Source organism: Equus caballus, chromosome 14 (genome assembly GCF_041296265.1).
Source record: "Equus caballus isolate H_3958 breed thoroughbred chromosome 14, TB-T2T, whole genome shotgun sequence".
Classification (NCBI taxonomy): Eukaryota; Metazoa; Chordata; class Mammalia; order Perissodactyla; family Equidae; genus Equus; species Equus caballus.
The window spans coordinates 14,642,860-14,662,318 of NC_091697.1; the positions used below are offsets into that span (position 1 = coordinate 14,642,860).

Genomic DNA, 19,459 nt, shown 5'->3' on the forward strand with positions numbered 1-19,459 from the left:
GTCCAAACTGAGGATCATTGATAATATCCTTATAGAGAAGCTCTAAGCGTCTGTGTCCCACCTGCAGAAACAGAATTCTTATATAAGGGTCAGTTTAATTTGAGAAATACCTAGACTTTCTCTATATTTTACTAGGAATGAGCCAAGTTTCCTATGTTTGTATGCCAGGAAAGGGCAGGGAATAAATAATCTGTGAGGTCTTTCCTCTCCATTAGATTCTGTTTCACTAATGGTTTCAGGAACAATAGAGTTGGGCTTTCTCTTTTTTCCTACATTTAATCAAACTGCACTTGTCCTATGTCTGATTGACTGTTAATGTCATGATGCTGCCACATTTTGTTTTGCTCATGAGTAAGATGGAAATTCACATCCAAGTCCCATTACCCCTTCACGTTGTCAACATTTATATCAGTTGCCATATGAGTTAAAGTCACTACTTCTGCAGGTAGAATTGCATCTGGAGAGGAAAAGATGAAGTAAGTCCATATAGGTCTGAAGTTGGACCTCTTCTTGCTCTTTGATGTCTTCTGCATCTGTCTGCCTTTCTATTCTTTTCTTAGTATTTGTCTAATATCTCTCTCATTCTCTGACCCTCTCTTGGGCTTCCCGCGCTTTTTTCTCCACAAGTTTTCAAAATGTAGTTCAGAAACATTTTTATCACTGTGTTTGTTTTATGTATATTCAACGTGCCATGTGTAGCTGGAACTGCTGACATTGTTCCAGGATAAGTGAAGTCTAGGGAAATTTCAGCCTCACTCAACCTACTCATTTACGTATCCTCTTTCTCTCACTCTGCCATCTCACGTCTTTGCTACTATTTTCTGATTTTTGTCTTTGTTTCTGCTCTTACCCAAGAGCCCTTTAAGAAAGTGACCATTATGTTAGAAATGATTAGATTTGTTCCCTACTTTGAAATATTAAATGAAATGCTTATGTGGCCTAATACATTAGATCCCAAATCTGACCGCTTGCTTGCTGAGCAACTGAATTAGATTCTCTAGGTTAGAAAGTGTGATCTATTTAACTATTCATTTTGTCAAAGACAGAGGAAGTGTGTTATAGTTTTAATTATTTCATCTGACCCCTCTACTAAATCCTAATACTTGTAGGAGTAATATGGGTTTAAAAACATTTTATTAAGTATACCATATATTCAGAGAACTGAACAAATCATAAGGGTACAGCATGATGAATTTTCAGAAAGTGAATCCATAGGGTAACCAGCACACAGATCAAGACAAACAATGTCACTTGCCCCCCAGAGGTTCTTATTATTCCGCTTTCCATCAGTGTCCCACAGGGGTAACTACTATTTGACTTTGAATACCAAAGCTAAATTGAGCCTGGTTTTGAACTTGATAAATTTAGAATCGTACAGGACATACTCTTTTGTGTCTAACTTCTTTGGCTCAATATTTTGCTTCATGAGATTCATTCCTGCTGTTGTGTTTAGACATTTGTTCTCGTTACTGAATAGATTTGCATTGTGTGCCTATCCCACAGTTTAATTACCCACTCTAATATTGATGGATATTTGGATAGTTTCCACTTTGGTCTGTTATAAATAGTACTCGTATGAAAATTCTAGAACAAGACCTTGGTGGCCAAATACTAGCATTCCTGTTGACTGTATGCTCATTCTCAGCTATAGCAGATACTGACAAAGTGTTTCACAAAGTGGTGGTTGTAGTAATTTACTCTCCAACCTGCAGTGTATGAGAAATCCAGTTGTTCCACTTGTTCAATCTCCTTGCCAAAATTCGGTTGGTGTGTCTGTATTTTTTATTTTAGCCATCATAGGAGGTGAGTGACTCTATTTCAAATGTAGGTTTACTTTGCATTTCTCTGGTGACTAATCATGTTAAGAGCCTTTCATATGTTGATCAGCCATTTGGATGTTCTCTGTTGTGAGTGCCTGTTCAAATGCTTTGCCTATTTTCTATTGAGTTGTCAGCTTTTTTCTTAGTGAGATTGTAAGGGTTCTTAATATGTTTTGCTCATGAGTTCTTTCTTCAACCTAAGTATTGATACCCTTTCTCTCCTCTGTAACTCTCATTTTTAGGCTTTATATGGTAATTTTTGATAACTGGAAGTTCTTAATTTTAATGTAGTGCAATGTTTCTATTTGTAGCCTGTATAGTGTTTTAACGTCCTGTTTAAAAAATCTGTCCTACTCCAAGCTCATAAATATTTTTCTATTTTTTCTTCTAAAAGAGTCTTTACTGTTATATCTTTCACATTTAGATTTTATATCCACCTGAAATTGATGTTTGTGTATGGTGTGAGGTCAGGATCAAAATGTATTCTTTCCATATTCACATCCAACTTACCCAGCATTATTTATTGAAAAGAACATCCTTCCCCCGCTACATTGTAACATGATCTGTCTTATCTGTAGGTGTGCTTCCACACTTCTATGTTCCATTTGTCTGTGTATATAACGTTGTGCCAATAGCACACTGTTTCAATTATTATAGCTTTAGTCTAGATATTTAGCAGTGTAAGTCCATCGCTTTTATTTTTCTTCTCCAAGAGTATCATGACTATTTTTGGCTCATTATGTAAGTCCCTCCACCCACCACCCATAACTGCTTTTAGTTTGATTGCCATTACATTGACTCTATAGAAAAATTTGGAGAAAATTGACATCTCTAAGTACACAGTCTTCCAATCCATGAGCATGTTGCAGCCCTCCTTTTATTTAGGTCTTTTAAATTTTTCTTAAAAATATTTTGTTGTGTGTAATCTAGGGGTCTTCTACATATTTCATCAAATTCAATCTTTCATATTTGAAGCTTTTGCTGTTATAGTTAATGGTATAATTCATAAAGTCTAATTTTCTGTTTGTTTATTATTCCCCTTTTTGTAGGGTCCTTGTAAGGTTTTGGTATCAAGATTTTACAGTCCTCATAAAACAAGTTGGAAAATTTTCCCTCTTACTCAGTTTGCTGGATAGCATTATTTAAGATTCACATAAAATATGGAAGCTGTGGGCCAGCCCCGTGGCCTAGTGATTAAGTTCACGTGCTCCTGTTTGGCAGCCCAAGGTTTGCCAGTTCGGATCCTGCATGTGAACCTACACACTGCTCATCAAGCCATGCTGTGGAGGCATCGCACAGAGAAGCGCTAGAATACACAACTACGTACTGGGGCTTTGGCAAGAAAAAAAAAGGAGGAAGATTGGCAACAGATGTTAGCTCAGGGCCAATCTTCCTTACACACACACACAAAAAAGTAACACAGATTAAAGTGATGATCAATGTAAAGTAAGAAACTATTCTAAGAATTTAAACACATTTTTTTAAAAATACGGAAGTTTGGATCCAGACTGTAATTCTAAATTTTTGTCTATATTATGATGTACATCATAATATATTTCAAATTCTGTGTAGATTAGATCATGTTCACCACCCAAAGACTAATTACAATCCAACAAGACACACGTGTGCCCAGCCACGCCTTTCACCCTGTTCCCTCCCTCCTTCCCCTCTGGTAACCACTACTCCAATCACTGTTGATATGTGATTGTTTGCTGTTGTTTTTGTCTTCCACTTATGGGTGAAATCATACGGTATTTGACTTTCTCCCTCTGACATTTTTCACTTAGTATAATACCCTCAAGGTCGATCTATATTGTCGCAAATGGCCAGGTTTCATCATTGCTTAGGGCTGAGTAGTATTCCATTGTGTATATATATACACCACATCTTCTTTATCCATTTGTCCCTTGATGGGCACCTAGGTTGCTTCCAAGTCTTGGCTATTGTGAATAATGCTGCCATGAACATAGAGATGCATGTATCTGTATGCATTTGTGTTTTCAAGCTCATTGGATAAAGACCCAACAGTGGAATCGCTGGATCCTATGGTAGATCTATTGTTAATGACCTAAGGATACTCCATACTGCTTTCTATAGTGGCTATGATACGGACCCTGATATCAGTTTCCTCACATTAAACCCAGAATATATGGGTTTAAAATCACACTCATTCCTTGCTTACTCTCTGGCTTCCTGGCTCCATAATCCACTATCCTCCATGGAGACAGATACCATCAAGGACAAGCACCTGGATTATCTCCTCCCCGCAAAGAGATACAGTCTGGTGGGAAAGCTGCTGACCAGCAAGGTCACAGGCTTCCTCTTCTCTGCAAGTAGTCTCAAGGCAAAAGACAGGCTGGTGGGAAAGCTCCGACCAGCAAGGCCATATGCTCCCACTCCCCTACCTAAAACCCCAAATAAAAACCCTTCCTTTTACCTTTGTGGGGAGTTTGGGATTTCAGCGTTAGCTTCCCTCTCTCCTTGCTCAGCGCTGTGCAAAAATAAAGTTCCTACTTTCTTCCACCACACCCAGTGTCAGAGATTGGCTTGCTGCGCAACAGGTGAGCGAACTCACATCAGGTTCAGTAACAAATCTGGCTGACCTTTCAGGGGACAGACTCATCTCCCGTGGCCCACTGAAACCTCAGATCTCCACCTGGGGAGGCAGTTTTCCTCCACTGCTCAGAGTCGTCCATCATCCCGGCGGGTCCCAACATGCAGCTCATGTTCTGTCCACACTGTGTCCAAGAACCAACTTTCTCCAGTTTCCCAGAGCCCGAGCACAGTCTTCCCTGGCCACCCTTCCAGCTAGGAGTCTTTTTCACTGAAGCTGGCCCCTGCCCAGGGACAGGGCTCCTGTGCTTCCCCCACCTCACCGGGCCCTGCCCTCAGGCGACACCACACCCTGCTGGTACGGTGTCCGTCATCTCCTCTTACGCCATCCAGAGACCCGGTCTGCAAGTCTGGGGCTTGGGTCAGCTGCTCCTAAGCTCCCTGCAGCAATGGGAGAACTCGGGAAAACAAGCCTCAGGAGCCAAGTTGAGGGTGGCGATCTGAGGCCAGCAGAGAACCAGGGTTGAGGGCACCCCGGCCAGCCACCAGCCACATCCATTCTGTTTTGCTGATGGTCTGAGACTGCTGCCCTCCTGACCATGCAGCTCCCTGCATGGGGGCTCCCCCTACATCTGCTCTCCCTCCTGCAGGCAGTAGGTCCCTCCCCATCCCCGTGGACCCTGACAAGTCCAACATGGCTCTAACCTGTGTCCCTTCCAGGGTGGAGAGCCATCATCCATGTCTGCTTCATCCTGGAGAGGGACCAGTGCATCAGCGACTTCAATGAAAAGATGAATAATCAGGACGTGCAGATGAAGCTCTTCAGTGGGGTCTCCGTGGGCAGGAGGGGCCTTAGGGACAGTGGCGTGGCTACAAGGAGTGGGCCGTCAACATCAGCCAGCACTAGAGGCAGCTGTGCTCAGCCTTTGGGCCAACAGCACCCTGTGTTCTGATCACAGTGTGTGTGTGTTCATGTGTGTGTGCATCGAGGTGGGTGTGCAAGCCAGCCCTGTCTCTCTCTACACCACCACTGTGAGTCGACCCCTCTTGGTCACTCTGCATCCACCCAGAGGATCCTTCTGACATCCCAGACCCTTGTGGCCCTGCCTCCTCCCTCCTCCACTCGAACCCCACCACCCACTGCCCTGGCCTCACAGAACACATTTAAACATCTCCACCATGACTGACACCCCTTTTCAGGCCAGCCACCTCTAGCCAGCACCCACTGGTGTCGTTCCTGCCCTCTCACTGTCGGTTCCTTCCCCCAACACCTCCTCAGCCCAGTGGGTCTCCGTCTGCCACCCTTGCTCCATGCCCACTTTCCTTTCCCTACATCACATCCTTCCTTTCCCAGCACACACTGAGCTCTGGGACAGCCCCACGCTCCCAACCCACAGCTCTGCCCATTCCTTCCATGGTCCCGGCCAGGTGAAATCCGTCCTGGGAGCCCAACTCTGTGCCTCTCCTGCACCTGACCCCAGCAGTCAGAGGGGCCGAGGCTGGTGCAGAGCGCGGGCTGCTCCCACCTTCACATCATGACTGCAGATGTCAAGGCCCCCAGTGCCGACCATATCGTGCCCTGGCTCCCCTGACTCCTGCCTGCTCTAGGCAGCATTTCACTCGTCTGTCCCCTCCTCACCATCCACCCCTGCTTCCCTGTGCAGCACAAACCTTCACCCCAAACAAGGCTCAGTGCATGGATTGTGCACACTGCAGGCGGACACAGCTCGGTGGCGCAAGATGTGAGTGGAAGCACATATTGCTAGCTGGGAGGAGCCCAGGTGCAGCTTCTGAGACCCAGACTCCCCCAGGGAGAGGCCAGGCCCAAAGGCTGAGAGGGGTAGATACCCTGGAGTGGACAAAAGCCGCACTCACGGACTCTCTCCTCTTGAGCTTCTGGGGGAGTTCGGATTCTAATGGGTCAGGCTGGGAAGATGGGGCTCCACCCAGGGGAGGCTAGGGGCTGATTCAGGGCAACAAGGAGGAGGGCAGAAGGTCACGGGTCCCTGGAGGACAGGCACTGACAGCATGAGCCCCCTCCTCTTAATGTACTCCCCCCACAAGCCATCAAATGCAGGGACATTCCTCATGGAGGGTCTGTGTCAGGGCCGACAGAGCACTCCGGAGCCCAGGGACTTCCACGCCGTCCCATCCACAGAACGTGACTCTCTGCTCTCCAGGGCCAAGGGAACCCCTTTCATGTGGCGTCTTGAGATAAGGGAAACACCCCAGGAGCCTCAGCCACCCAGGCAGCTCCTCAGCTTGGGTGGCTCCCATCCCAAATAGAAAAATGTACAAGGAACAGTATAGAAAGGACCCATAATCCCACCACTGATCTCCAACTCAACTCGCTCCCAGAGATGGTCCTTTGTGTTTGAGGGGGGATCCAACTGGGAAATTTGTTTTTGGCTTTTCATGGCCTAACCGTCACCCTCCCAACTCTCCAGTGTCCTAGCTGGAAGGGTGAACCATCTAGAGATCACCTGGTTAGTTCACCTCCTGTGTTTACAGATGGCAGGAGCTGAGATGGGGAAGGAAGGAGGGGACTCAGGCCTGGGACCCTCCCCTCTGCACCTCAGCATCAGCTCTGCTCTGTCCCCTCACCCTCACCTGGAGAACGTGTCTTCACTGGATCCCCATCCTGCTCCTCCCTCCGCCACTGGCCACCATCCACCAGCTCCCTCGCCCAAACATGGAAGAACAGCAAGAACAACCGCAAGAGCCCTTGTTTATGGAGTTCTTGCCCTGTGCCAGTAAGGAATGGATCCTCCCACTAAGTAAGAGACAGCTTCCATCTTCAAGCCAGCCTACAGATGAAGAAAGTGACGCTTAGAGAGGTAGTCCCTTGGCCAGGGTCTCCGAGGCTGGAAGAGGTTATATCTGGGCTATGCATCCAGGTCCTTAATTCCAGAGCTTTGCACCAACCACTATGCCTTGCCTTGGGACTAATCAGTCAAAAAGGGTACAATCACAAGATTGGATTGGCAATTGGGAGCATAGCATACATACCAGAAACTATGGAAATCATACTTGCATAGCTCCATGAATTACCCAAAGGGAACACATCCGGCAACCGGTACCCACAAGAAATAGAACATGAGCTGCCCTTGAACGGCCACCTGATGCCCCCTCCCAGGTCCCTGCCTCTCCCCCAAGGGAAATCAATATTCTAACTTTCCATTTGTCTTTCTTGTCTTTGAACTCTATTGACATGGAATCATTCAAAAAGAAAGAAATCTATGTCGAGCTTCTTTCATTACGCTTGTAAGATTCATCAATATTCTTGAATGTGGCTGTGGCTGAACATTATTTCTGTATGGTATTGCACTATGAAACATAACCCATTTTATTTGTCCACTCCACCACTGATGTCCAGTGAGTTGTTTCCAGTTTGAGGATATGCCAAAAGATGCTGCTCTGAACATCTTGTATAAGTCTGCTGGCCAACATAGGAACACGTCTATGTTGGGGACATCATTGTTGGGTCATAGACTATGTGCACGTCCACCTCTAGGAGATACTACCAGAGAGCTTCAAAGTGGATGAAATAGTTTACCCTCACAGCTGTGTATGAGAGTTCTAGTTGCTTCACAGCCTCATTAACACTGGCTGTTGTCAGAGTTTTTGATTTTGACCATTGTGGTGTACATGTAGGGGTATCTCGTCGTCATTTTAATTTGCATTTTCCTCACGAGTAATAATGTGGAGCACCCATTCATCTAATGATTCCCATTTGGGTATCTTTTTTGTGACATGCCTAGTCAAATCTCCTGCCCATTTCTTTTCATGGTGGATTGTCTGTGTGTGTCTTTATCAATTTATAGGAGTTAGTTACACATCCTAGAATCGTCTTTTGTCAGATAAATAAATGGTAAGTATTTATGCCCTTCGTGCCTGCCTTCTTTACTCTCTTAGAAGTTTCTTTAGACAAAAACAAGTTCTTCTTTTTAATACTTTCCAATTTATCCTTTTGTTCTTTACGATTAGTATGCCTTTTGTTCTATGAAATGCTTGCCTGCCCCAAGTTCTTGAAAATATTCTCCTAAGGTACGTGTCGCAGAAGGTATTTTTATAACTTCCATTTGTATTTAAAATCCATCTGGAATTGGTTTTTGTTAGTCCAGCCATTACGTAAAAACAATTTGGAGTTTTCTCCAAACATTAAAAGTGGAACTGTCATATGATGCAGCAATCCCACAGCTGGGGGCACATCGGAAGATAACAGAATCTATGTCTTGAAGTAACTTCCGCACTCATGTGTGCACCACAACATTTGTCACAACAGCCACCACAGGGAGCAAACCACGGGGCTATTCATGGATGAAGGGACAAAAAAATGTGGTGCATCTACACAACTGTATATTATTCAGCTTTCAAAAAGAAAGAAATCCTGCCTTTCCTGACAACGTGGATGTACCTGGAGGACATTATGCTGAGTTAAATAAGCCAGACACAGAAAGGGAATTACTGCATCGTCTTACTTATATGTGGAATCTGAAAAACTCAAATTCATAGAAACAGACAGTAGAATGGTGGCTCCCAGGGAGCGGGGGTGTGAGAGGGGAACGAGGAGATGTTGGTGAAAAGGTGCAAACTCTCAGTTAGGAGATAAATAAGCTATTGAGATCTAATATACAAAAAGATGACTATAGTTAATAATAATGTATTCTATACCTAAAAGTAAGTCATGGATAAAATGATTAGAAGATGCTATATCATGCAAACATTAAAAACTGTAACTGTGAAAAGTGTACCAACATGGGGGTGGTCCCATGGCCTTGTGGTTAAGTTGGGCGTGCTCCACATCAGGGGTCTGCATTTGGTTCCCCGCTGCAGACCTACACCACTTGCCAATGGCCGTGCTGTGGTGGTGACCCACATACAAAACAGAGGAAGACTGGCACAGATGTTGGTTCAGGGCAAATCTCCTCAGCAAAGAAAAAACATTCTACCAACATGGAAAAATGGTTTCTGTAATTTGAAATGATAAAACAAGCATAGAAAGCCACATCTAGGTTAAGACTGCAGTGTAAATGATGGACACATAGGAAGAAGGACTGGGGGAAAACAGGAGACAATGAGGCAAAGACGGCTTCATGTGGTGGTGGGATTATTGAGGACTTACATGAGATTTCATCTTCAATTTAATGGCCCTCCCTCAGACAAACATCAGAGACAAAAAGATTCAGCATACAAGGTTGAGAAAGCTTGTCCCTCATTCTTCCCTTCATTGATCACATTCTTCTCAAATCAGCTACAGTTGAGCTCCCTTTAGGTGGCCCCTGTGTCTTCTTTGAAAGCGTCAGGCAGTCTCCTGTGTCTCTGAAGAGAAAGGCTCAGAACTCCTTTGTGGAGGGGAGGCTCTAATCCCCCGTCCAACCCTCTGGCAGTTCCTGTCCATGGGAGCTGGGGCTGAGGGGAAATGGACCGCACAAAGAGAACTGTTCCCCAGGAAGTGATGGGAGAGGGAAGAGTGAAAGGAAGGCAGGTGGTTCCAGCCCCTGAGAGCCCTACAGCTCACAGCTGCATACGGCCCCTCCCAAGGGGGGTGTGAGGGCACTATCTGTTTGTCCATCTGTGCCCCATCCACTAGAACAGACTTCTCCTCTATCCCTCAGCAACAGCCTATGGTCCTGACCACACGCAACCTATCAGACAGAGCGGAGGTTCATGAGAAGAAGTCTCTGGAAGCCCAGTGTCCTAGTCGATGGACCCAAAGCACAGTAGCATTCCCTCATGCTCCCTGATGGGGCCGGATCCAGGCAGGCTGCCCCACACGGCCTCCACATCGGATTCTTTCTCAATCGACTGCAGCCTGGCTTCTGTGCCACTGCACAGAAAGTGCTCTTGCTAAAGGAGGGTGCCCGACATCCTAAGGAGCAAACCCGAGAGCTCCTCCATCCCACTGCATCCCTGAGGAAACACTCCCTCCTCCAGGAGCCTTTCTCTTCCCCATCCATCTCTTCCTCCTCTCTAATAACTTCCAATCTGTGTCACTAGCTCAGCCTCTACTCCTTACCCTTCAGTGCTGGAAGCCTTCTCCAAGGTCTGTCTTCTGCCCTCTTCTCTCCTCACTATTTACTCCCCTGGGAGGCAGCATCTGTTCCCAAGACTTTCACTCTCGACTATACACTGTTATGTCCGGTCCCCAAAAGTCTACTGAGTTCCAGATCTATTTTTCTACAGCCTAATGAAAAGCACCTTTAATGACTGCTTACCATGCCTGCCACTGTGCTAAGACAATATCCAAGACCATCTAACAAGAAACTGAATCTCAGAGAAGGTTGGTAAGTTGTCCAAAGTCATCCAGTTACTATTTGGGGAAGCAGGGACGTGAACTCGCATCCATGTGACTTTGAAGCCTGTGCCAGAAGCACTACACTCTACCGCAACCCTAAAAGCAGATACACTCTCTACCTCCTCCTCGCTTCCCGCTCCCACCCAGCCCAAGCCCATTCCTCCTCTGGGACTCCCCGATCTGGGCTGAGAACATCAGCAGCAGCTCTTTGGCCTGTGGAGTCATGCTCGACTCCCTCTAGCTCACTCCATCCATCGAATCAAGCCCCAAATCCAGTCAATTCTCCTTACACGTCTCCCCACCTGTGTCTGCCGCCCGCAGCTCCCCAAGCGGCCTTCACCACCTCCTCCCCCAACTCCACAAAATCCTGCATCACTCACTCTCCACCTGTCCTCCAGCCTCTCCCACACCACTGCCCTGGAAGCAGATCAGACTCCAGCAGCCCCACATGCTCTCAGCAGTTAAAGCCTGCCCCTGCCCCTCCCCTTCGCCATGGAACCTTTCCTGCCACCCATCCCCAGTCTACCTGGTAAATTCCCCTGCCACCTCCCCCACGATGCCTTCTCTCTCGTGTGTTCCACCCTGGGAGACTTACCAATTCCTCTTTTGCTACTCTCACAGCACTTTCTGTTTGCATTCACTTATGGATTTAAGTATTGACTATGGGTACCTACCATGTGCCAGGCACTGCCCCAGGGATGAAAATAAAATGGTGAGCAAGACAAAGGCAGCCTGGAACACACACAGTGCTGGGATACAGTCTGGCGCAGCTAGTTTTTTTAAGCTTTTTCTGCCACAAGAGTGTCATTCCCCCCCAAACATTATCCCCTGCACAGGCTCCTGCAGGAGAACTGTGGCCAAGTGAGGCCCCACCATCCATGCAGGAAGAGCCGTCCTTGCACAGGATGCTGCAGGAAACCTGCCGCCAGCTGAGGCCCCACCATCCATGCAGGAAGAGCCGTCCTTGCACAGGATGCTGCAGGAAACCTGCCGCCAGCTGAGGCCCCACCATCCATGCAGGGAGAGCCATCCTTGGAAAGGCTACTGCAGGACACCGGCAGCTGGCTGAGGCCACACCATCTGAGCAGGGATAGCCATCCCCTGCACAGGCTCCTGCAGGAAATCTGCAGCCGAACGAGGCCCTACTATCCATGCAAGGAGAGCCATCCTTGCAGAGCCTCCTGTAGGAGACTTGCAGGGGCCTGAAATCCCACCTTCTGTGCAGGGAGAGCTATCCTTGAACAGGCTCCAGCAGGAAACCTGCCACAGGCTAGCCACCACCATCCAAGCAAGGAGAGTCTTCTGCAGACTCTGGCAGGAGACCTGCAGCTGGCTGAGTCGCAACTAACTGAGCAGGGAGAGCCATCCCCTGCACTGGCTCCTGCAGGAGACATGCAAGCAGCTGAGGACCCATCCTCCATGTAGGGAGAGCCATCCTTGCACAAGCTCCTGCAGGAGATCTGCAGCCGAACGTGACCCCACCCTCCATGCAAGGAGAGCCATCCTTGCACAGGCTCTTGCAGCAGATCTGCGGGGAAATGAGGCCTCACCATCCATGCTGGGAGAGCCATACCCTGCACAGCCTCCTGCAGGAGACCTTCTGCCAGCTGAGGCCCAACCATCACAGCCAGGGGACCCCTCCCCTACACAGGTTCCTGCAGGAGACCTGCCACCGACTGAGGCACCACCATCCGAGCAAGGAGAGTCATCCCCTGCACAGACTCTGGCAGGAGACCTGCAGCTGGCTGAGTCCCAACTAACGGAGCAGGGAGAGCCATCCCCTCCTCTGGCTCCTGCCCGGGCCCTGAAGCCAGCAGAAGCCATAGCCAAGGAGCAGAGAGAGCCATCCTCTGCTCTGGCTCCTGCTGGGGCTGTGGAGCCGGATGAAGACATAGGCGTGGAGCTGGGAGAGCCATCCCCTGCTACAGCACCTGCTGGGGCTCTGGAGCCGGCTGAAGACATGGCCATGAAACCAGGGAAAGCCACCCTCTGCCCCAGCTCCTGCCAGTACCCGGGAGAAGGCTGAAGGTGTGGCAAGGGAGCAGGGAGAGCCACCCCCTGCTATGGCTTCTGCTGGGGCTGTGCACCCAGCTGAAGCCATGGCCACAGACCAGGGAGAGACATCCCCCACTCCCCCACCTGCTGGGGCTGTGGAGTCAGCTGAAACCTTGGCTGCAGAGCAGGGACAGCCATCCCCTGTCTGGGTCTTGCTGGAGCTTTGGAAACAGCTGAAGATGCAGTCGTCAAGCATGGAGATCCATCCCCGGTTCCGGCTCATGCCAGGACCCAGGAGCCGGCTGAAGTTGCAGCCAGGGAGCACGGAGAGCCATCCCCTGCAACGGCTCCTGCTGGGGCTGTGGAGCCAGCTGAAGACACAGCCAGGAAGTGGGGAGAGCCTTCTCCTGCTGTGGCTCCTGCCTGGTCCCTAGAGCTGGCTGAAGTGGCGGCCTCGGACCAGGAAGAGCAACCCCCTGTTGAGTCTCCTGCTAGGGCCCTGGAGCCGGCTGAAGATGTGGCCACAGAGCAGGCAGATCCACCACCTGCTCAGGTGACTGCCAGGGCAAAGGAGCTGGTGGAAGCCACGGCAGCGGACGAGGGAGAGCAATCCCCTCCTCTGGCTCCTGCTGGGGCTGTGGAGCCGGCTGAAGATGTGGCCGTGGACCAGGGAGAGCCATCCCCTGCTGCAGCTCCTGCCAGGGCCCTGGAGCGGCCAGAAGTGGTGGTCTTGGATCAAGGAGAGCCATCCCATGCTACGCCTCCTGCTGGGGATGTGGAGCCGAGTGAATACGCGGCCATGAAGCATGGAGAGCCATCCACTGCTCTGGCTCATGCAAGGGCCCTGGTGCCATTGGAAGTCATGATCAGGAAGCAGGGAGAGTCATGCCTGCTCTGGGTCCTGCTGGCGCTTGTGCGGCCAGCTGAAGCTGCAGCCTCAGACCAGGGAGAGCCATCCCCTCCCCTGGTTCCTGCTGGGGCTGTGGAGTCAGCAGTAGCCTTGGCTGTGGATCAGGGACAGCCATCCCCTGCTCTGGCTCCTGCTTGGGCCCTGAAGCAGCCTGAAGCCATGGACTCAGACCAGGGAGGGACATGCCCTGCTATGCCTCCTGCTGGGACTGTGGAGTCAGCTGAAGCTGTTGCTGCAGAGCAGGGAAAGTCAACCCCTGCTCTGGCTCCTGCAGTGGCCCTGGAGCCTGCTGAAGTCTCTTCCGTGGAGCAGGGAGAGATATCCCCTGCTCCGACTCCTGCCAGGGCCCTGGAGCCTACTCCCACCCAGCCCTTTGTGGAACCCTTCCCATGCTAAGTCTGGGCAGGAGCTCCACGGGGTAGCGGCCCATGGGTTGACAGGCGCTAGAGGGATTGATAGGTTTAGACACCTGAAGACACCCTTAGCAAGTAGGTACTAGAACGACCCGCACTGCACACATGGGGGCATGGGGAGGCCCTGAGAGGCACATGGCTGTCCAGGGGGACATCACTGGCAAGAAGGAGGAGCCAGGTCTGACCAGCTCTGCGTCCCCAACGCTGGCTTCTGACTCGAGCCAGGCCTCCTCGGGGGCGGTGGGATGGGCTGTGTTGGTGCAACTGTGGATGGCCGTGGTGTTGGGATGGAGGGTGAGCAGTCAGCGGCCCAGGGGGCCCTTAGGGAGGTCTCGTGTGAGCAGGAAGCCTAGGGAAGGGACCCCAGGCAGCGACCTCACTGGGCCCAAGAGAACTTGGAACCCTGGTCTCTAGGCACCCAGCTCCTAGAGACAGCCCCCAACAGCTCACTCGTCTAGCACTCGTCTAGAAGGAGCAGCATGTTTCTCTGCTGTCTGCCTATCTGCCGGGGCCGCAGCCTCAGCAGAGCCCGCAAGGAGCGCCCTGGACGCAAAGGCGGGCTCCTGTCCCGCTCGAGACGTCTCTGGACGTTCGTGCGGAGGGACACAGAGGTAACACAGGGACGCCCGGGGTGGGCCAATCCAGGCCAGGCCACCACTGTGGTCCCACTTGCACAGCCCTACGTCCCCTCCCTGGGTGTGTGTGTGTGTGTGTGTGTGTGTGTGTGTGCATGTGTGTGTGTGTGTGTGGAAGGGTGGTTTGTGTGAGTGGACCACCGCGAGGAGGAGCAGGCTGATGAGTGGTTAGAAGCCTGGTGGGCCGGGCCCATTCCCACCCCAGCTCATGGCTGATCGGGTGGGGCGTGGAGTGCCGGGCAGCACCGTCTGCCCGAGGTTTCTCCCGAGCCCCTGAGGTCTATCTGTTTCATCCCGGGGAGAATTCTGCACAGACACAGGGTGTGCCTGATGTGGGAGCATTAGGCGCAGAGGGCAGAAGAAAGAGCAGGGGCAGCTGAGCAGGGCTCTGATGCTTCTGGGCTGACTGTTGGTCACTGTCTTTGCAGAGGTCCACTCAGGACACGGAGTCCAGCTCCCCGAGGGAGGAGAAGCTGGGCAGGAACAGCGTAGCGGCAGGCGTGGGGAAAAGGCTGCCGTCCTCAGGGACTGTTGCACAAGGATCAGAGCCAGCACAGGCCCCAGCCCGTGTGCGGGGAGCACAGTCACATCCAGCAGCTCCTGCACAAGGGCAGGAGACAAGCAGCGCCCCAGGAAGGGAGCGGGGAGAGCCAGCCCCTCCTCAGGCTCGGGCAGGAGCCATGCAGCCGGCTCTCATGGAACCAGCTGAGCAGGGAGAGCCATCCCCTGCTCCAGCTCCTGCCAGTGCCCTGGGGCAGGCTGAAGTGGTCGCCAGGGAGCAGGGAGAGCCATCCCCTGCTCTGGCTCCTGCCAGTGCCCCGGGGCAGGCTGAAGTGGTCGCCAGGGAGCAGGGAGAGCCATCCCCTGCTCTGGCTCCTGCCAGTGCCCCGGGGCAGGCTGAAGTGGTCGCCAGGGAGCAGGGAGAGCCATCCCCTGCTCTGGCTCCTGCCAGTGCCCCGGGGCAGGCTGAAGTGGTCGCCAGGGAGCAGGGAGAGCCATCCCCTGCTCCAGAGCCTCCTGGAGCCCTGGAGCCTGCTCAGGCCCCAGCATTGTCCCCGGGAGAGCTCACTCTCCAACCCCCTTCATCCCCAGCTCCTGACCCATCCCTTCCACCTGCTCCCTCACCACGACCTCCCTTCCTCTCCCTGCTTCCCCTGTATGTCTGTGTAGCCGTTTATGTTGCTCGTTTTCTTGTCTTTCTTTGGTCTTTATGTAAATTGTAAAATAAATTTATTTATATTTTAAGAACTCTGCATTTTCTCCTTTTCAAGTGTACAATTCCCGAGCGTTAAGTACAGTCCCAATGCTCGGCCTCCATCACCACTGTCCGCTTGCTGGACATTCCCTTCACCACAAGGGAAGCCTTTTCCCAAAGAGCTCATGCCTCATTCCTCCTTCGCTCCCTGACAACACCTATTCTGTGTTCTGGCAGGTTTTGGTCAATCTTTTCTGGATGTATCCGATAAGCGGTGTCATGCAATAGGTGGCCATCCTAGTCTGCTTCCATATTTTCAGAAGCACTGATCGATTTTTCATTTCTCTTTCTACTTGAATAGCATTTTTCCCAGCTGATAGGAAAGTCCCAATGGCTTATGGATTAGATGCTTCAAATGAAGCCCTTTTAGTAAACATGTGCATTATGTCAGGCTACAGACCGCTCTTCTAAGGGGGACACCAGAGCCACAAGCCACACAGGAAGTGCCTGGTTCTTCCTGCGGCCAAAACACAAACAAGAAAAAGGGAGACAGCTGGAAAGACAAACCAGAACCTCGAAAGCATTCCTCCTAAACCAAGGTGAGAGAAAGGTGCAACCTCCCTCTGGACCAAAGAACTCCCGAAAGTCGTTGTTTTCAAGGGACAGAGAGTAAACACATGCAATTCCCCCGAGAGGCGATACATAGGGACATAGGGACGGCATATGTCAGAGATGCTCGACCTCCCCTAGAGGACACGTGCAAACGTAAACACCATGGAGACGGCATTGGTCACCAGCAGACTGCCAGGTTTCTGGTCTGGTTGCGACCAGGCCTGGTGAGAATTTGGGGAAGCAGAGGCCCCTGCAGATCCCTAGAGAGCAGGGGGAAAGGGCACTGCTCTCTGGGAGAATAGCCTGCAGGACCCTTCCAAGTTCCCCAGGACCCCACCTTTGCTGGCAGCGCCAATGCCAGGAGTGTGGCCCACAGGAGGTCTTGCCCAAGGTTCCCAAGATATCTTTTCAAGAGTAGTCATGACAGCACTGGTTGCAATGGCTGGGAGCTGGGAACACAACTCAGGTTCATGGAGAGGCAATGGGACCCATGCGGCCCATCCGTCAGAACACGGATATGTGACATCAACAGGGAGACAGACATCTATGAAAATGAATGTGCGTGTGAGAGAGAGACAGACAGAAGGAGACAGAATGAGAGCAACCGCGCCAGGGAGATATGCACCAAACTGTTCACGGGGCTCGCGACTTTCCAGTCTTATCTGCTCCTGGCGGGATGTCGAAAGTTCTGTAGAATGTGCGTGTCTTCCTTTCCTAATTCTAAAAAGGTGAATATCACAGCTTCAATGAAATCCATTGATGATCCATCTTTGGAATAAAGTACATTCTTTAGTTTCTATTTTTGAAGATTTCTATTCCAAGACAATGAACGTTTATTGTAGTAAAAGAATGAATTTTAAGAGACTGAAGAATTAAGGAAGTGGCAACTCAGGAGTGCCCTTCACAGGTGGTCTTCACCTTTCCAGTCCTTTCCCTTGGTGTCCACGTGTGTGTGCACGCGGGCGTGTGTGTGTGTGTGCGTGTGCCCGTGTGCCCGTGCGCGGGGGTGCATGTGTGTGGGGTGATGCATATTCACACCTGTGCTGCGTGTGTGCACATGGATATGCCGGTGTGTGCGTCAGAGTGCGTGCATCCTGTGGGTGCTGAGTGCGGAGGCCTGCAGGGCGTGTGCTCCTCTGGATCTGATTTCTTCACGGGCGGACCCTGGTCAGACAACACTCTTCCTCTTGGATATCCCGGCATCCGAATTTCCAAATGGCCCCGATGTGGAACGTGCCCCGTTTCTGACTTTCCTCTCCCCTCCTCACGCTGATGGGAACATCAGCCTACCTCAATCTCTGATCCTGGAGGACATATCCCCAGAGGGGGAGATTCTGGTGCATGATGTCAACACGGTGTTCCGCTGTCGGTCACTCTCTGACCTTCGAGGTCTCCTTCTCTGCTGTGAGCCTGTTTTGGGAAAGTGGGGATGCAGAGAGCCTGGGGCAGAGAACTCAGGGAGGGATGGACAAGGACTGGCTGCTAGGATGCAGGTGAGGAAGGCACCAGGGGTGATCTGCCCAGCTAGAGGGCTCCCCTCCTGCCCTCCTGGTCCTGCTGCTGGCCTCATCCCTGGTCCCACCCTCCACCTCCCTAGCCCACTTTGGCCTCCCAATGCCCCTCCCGGCCTCTAACTCTCCTGAGCTGAGCAGCCTGACCTGCTGACCAGGACAGAGGATGAGGAGGGCCCGCACAATCCTGCCTGCTCTCTCTCCCTCCAAACCCCATCCTCCAGGCAGGAAAGCACATCTAGGGCAGTGCACAGAGTCACGGGGACCACCTCGAACGTGCTCCGTCCAGGGCTCGTTCTCAGCTGCATGCGCAGGACCCGCTGGACCTCGTGTGAGCAGAAGGGACTTTGACAAGGTATGGCGGAGGCCTCGTGGAAGGTGCCAGAGCTCTAAGCCTGGGGCTGGGGGCTTTAGAGAAGGTCATTGAGCACAAAGCAGAGCTAGGGTCCTCTAGCAGTGACCCTTGCCTCAGGCTCTGTGCCAGCCCCTGGTCCACACAGCCAGCAGACTCTGCTTCTGGGAGGGAGGGGCTCTGCTTAGTAGGGATGAGGGAGAGAGCCCTGGGCACCTTGGCAAGGGACTGCCATTCGAACCTCGCTTTCCTCCCCTGTGCACTGGGCTGGCAGCCGACCTGCCGTGGTGGTGTGAGACAAGTTCACGGAGGCTGCACTTGGAGTGGCTGCTCCTTCGAAGAGCTCCACAGCTACTAGCTCCCATGATGAGGAATCCCAGGAGGAGAACTGGGCCGGGGGCCTGGATCCCACCCGGACTGGCAGACCGTCATGGCACCGGATGGGGTGGAGAAAGTTATTCCAGAGAAACAAAGGAGTCAGAGCGAGTCGGGCATGCCTGGTGGGAGAACAGAGTGGGCAGAGGCCAAGGGCCCCAGGGGCTCTCCTGGGGGTGACGTCAGCAGGATCGGCTCCTGGGCATGAGCTCAGACCACACCTCTGTTCGCCACATGAGCTGTCTCTCCAAATCCTCCTGGCAGCCCAGTGGGGCACGAGGGATTCTGGTCTTCAATTCACTGATGAGGAAAGCGAGGCTTAAAGAGACTGGGTCCCTCTGTGCCCAACAGAGGAGCAGAGCCAGGACTGGAAGCCAGTGCCTGTTAGAGCCCATGGGCCCCCCTGACCAGGAACGACCTCTTTTCCCTAAAGTCCTGACAATCTTTGGTGCTGGTGCCCAGAGAGACCTCATCCTGTGGGGGGATAGGCTGGTCCTGGTCCTCGGAGAGCCCACAGTGTCTGTGGCTGGCCAACCTGGTCACCACCCCAGCCCCAGGCAAACGGGATGGCCCTGGGCCTCGAGTTCAGTGAGGGCTGGAGGCCGGAATGGGGCAGGCCCCAGGAGAGACAGGAGCCCTGAGCTCCAGGAGGTTGCAATGTGGGACACTGGGCAGAATGACCCCGGGCCGGAGAGACAGGGGTCCTGGGCGATGCTCAGCCTTTCTCTAGCTGGCGACTGCAGGGGAGGCCCTGAGCCTCAGCTTCCCCTTCTGCGCAATGAGGAAATGA

At 51.7% G+C, this 19,459-nt stretch overlaps 3 protein-coding genes and 1 pseudogene across 3 annotated transcripts in view; 2 read left to right on the forward strand and 2 right to left on the reverse strand.

Annotated features, from left to right (window-relative positions):
- The window catches only part of LOC138917415 (olfactory receptor 2AE1-like), a 33,416-nt gene extending 15,580 nt beyond the window's left edge, over nucleotides 1-17,836 (reverse strand). The window contains exon 1 of the mRNA XM_070233671.1: nucleotides 17,722-17,836. The gene's annotated coding sequence lies outside the window, so the exon portion shown is untranslated. The remainder of the gene's footprint in view (nucleotides 1-17,721) is intronic.
- The window catches only part of LOC138917414 (heparan sulfate glucosamine 3-O-sulfotransferase 4-like), a 117,959-nt pseudogene continuing 99,617 nt past the window's right edge, over nucleotides 1,118-19,459 (reverse strand).
- On the forward strand, nucleotides 12,921-13,972 carry LOC138917604 (brain acid soluble protein 1-like). Its single transcript, XM_070234702.1, has 2 exons — nucleotides 12,921-13,056; nucleotides 13,101-13,972. The coding sequence occupies exons 1-2, from the start codon at nucleotides 12,921-12,923 to the stop codon at nucleotides 13,970-13,972; spliced, it is 1,008 nt and encodes a 335-aa protein (XP_070090803.1).
- On the forward strand, nucleotides 14,466-15,872 carry LOC138917416 (skin secretory protein xP2-like). The gene is made up of 2 exons (XM_070233672.1): nucleotides 14,466-14,600; nucleotides 15,053-15,872. The coding sequence occupies exons 1-2, from the start codon at nucleotides 14,469-14,471 to the stop codon at nucleotides 15,845-15,847; spliced, it is 927 nt and encodes a 308-aa protein (XP_070089773.1). The 5' UTR covers nucleotides 14,466-14,468; the 3' UTR covers nucleotides 15,848-15,872.

Excerpts from the sequence above, each read along its gene's own strand:
- LOC138917604 (XM_070234702.1), top strand. The coding sequence starts at position 12,921 with ATGGAGATCCATCCCCGGTTCCGGCTCATGCCAGGACCCAGGAGCCGG. Across the intron at positions 13,057-13,100 it reads GCTGAAGACACAGCCAGGAA|AGCTGGCTGAAGTGGCGGCC; the intron begins GTGGGGAGAGCC and ends CCTGGTCCCTAG.
- LOC138917416 (XM_070233672.1), top strand. The coding sequence starts at position 14,469 with ATGTTTCTCTGCTGTCTGCCTATCTGCCGGGGCCGCAGCCTCAGCAGA. Across the intron at positions 14,601-15,052 it reads TCGTGCGGAGGGACACAGAG|AGGTCCACTCAGGACACGGA; the intron begins GTAACACAGGGA and ends CTGTCTTTGCAG.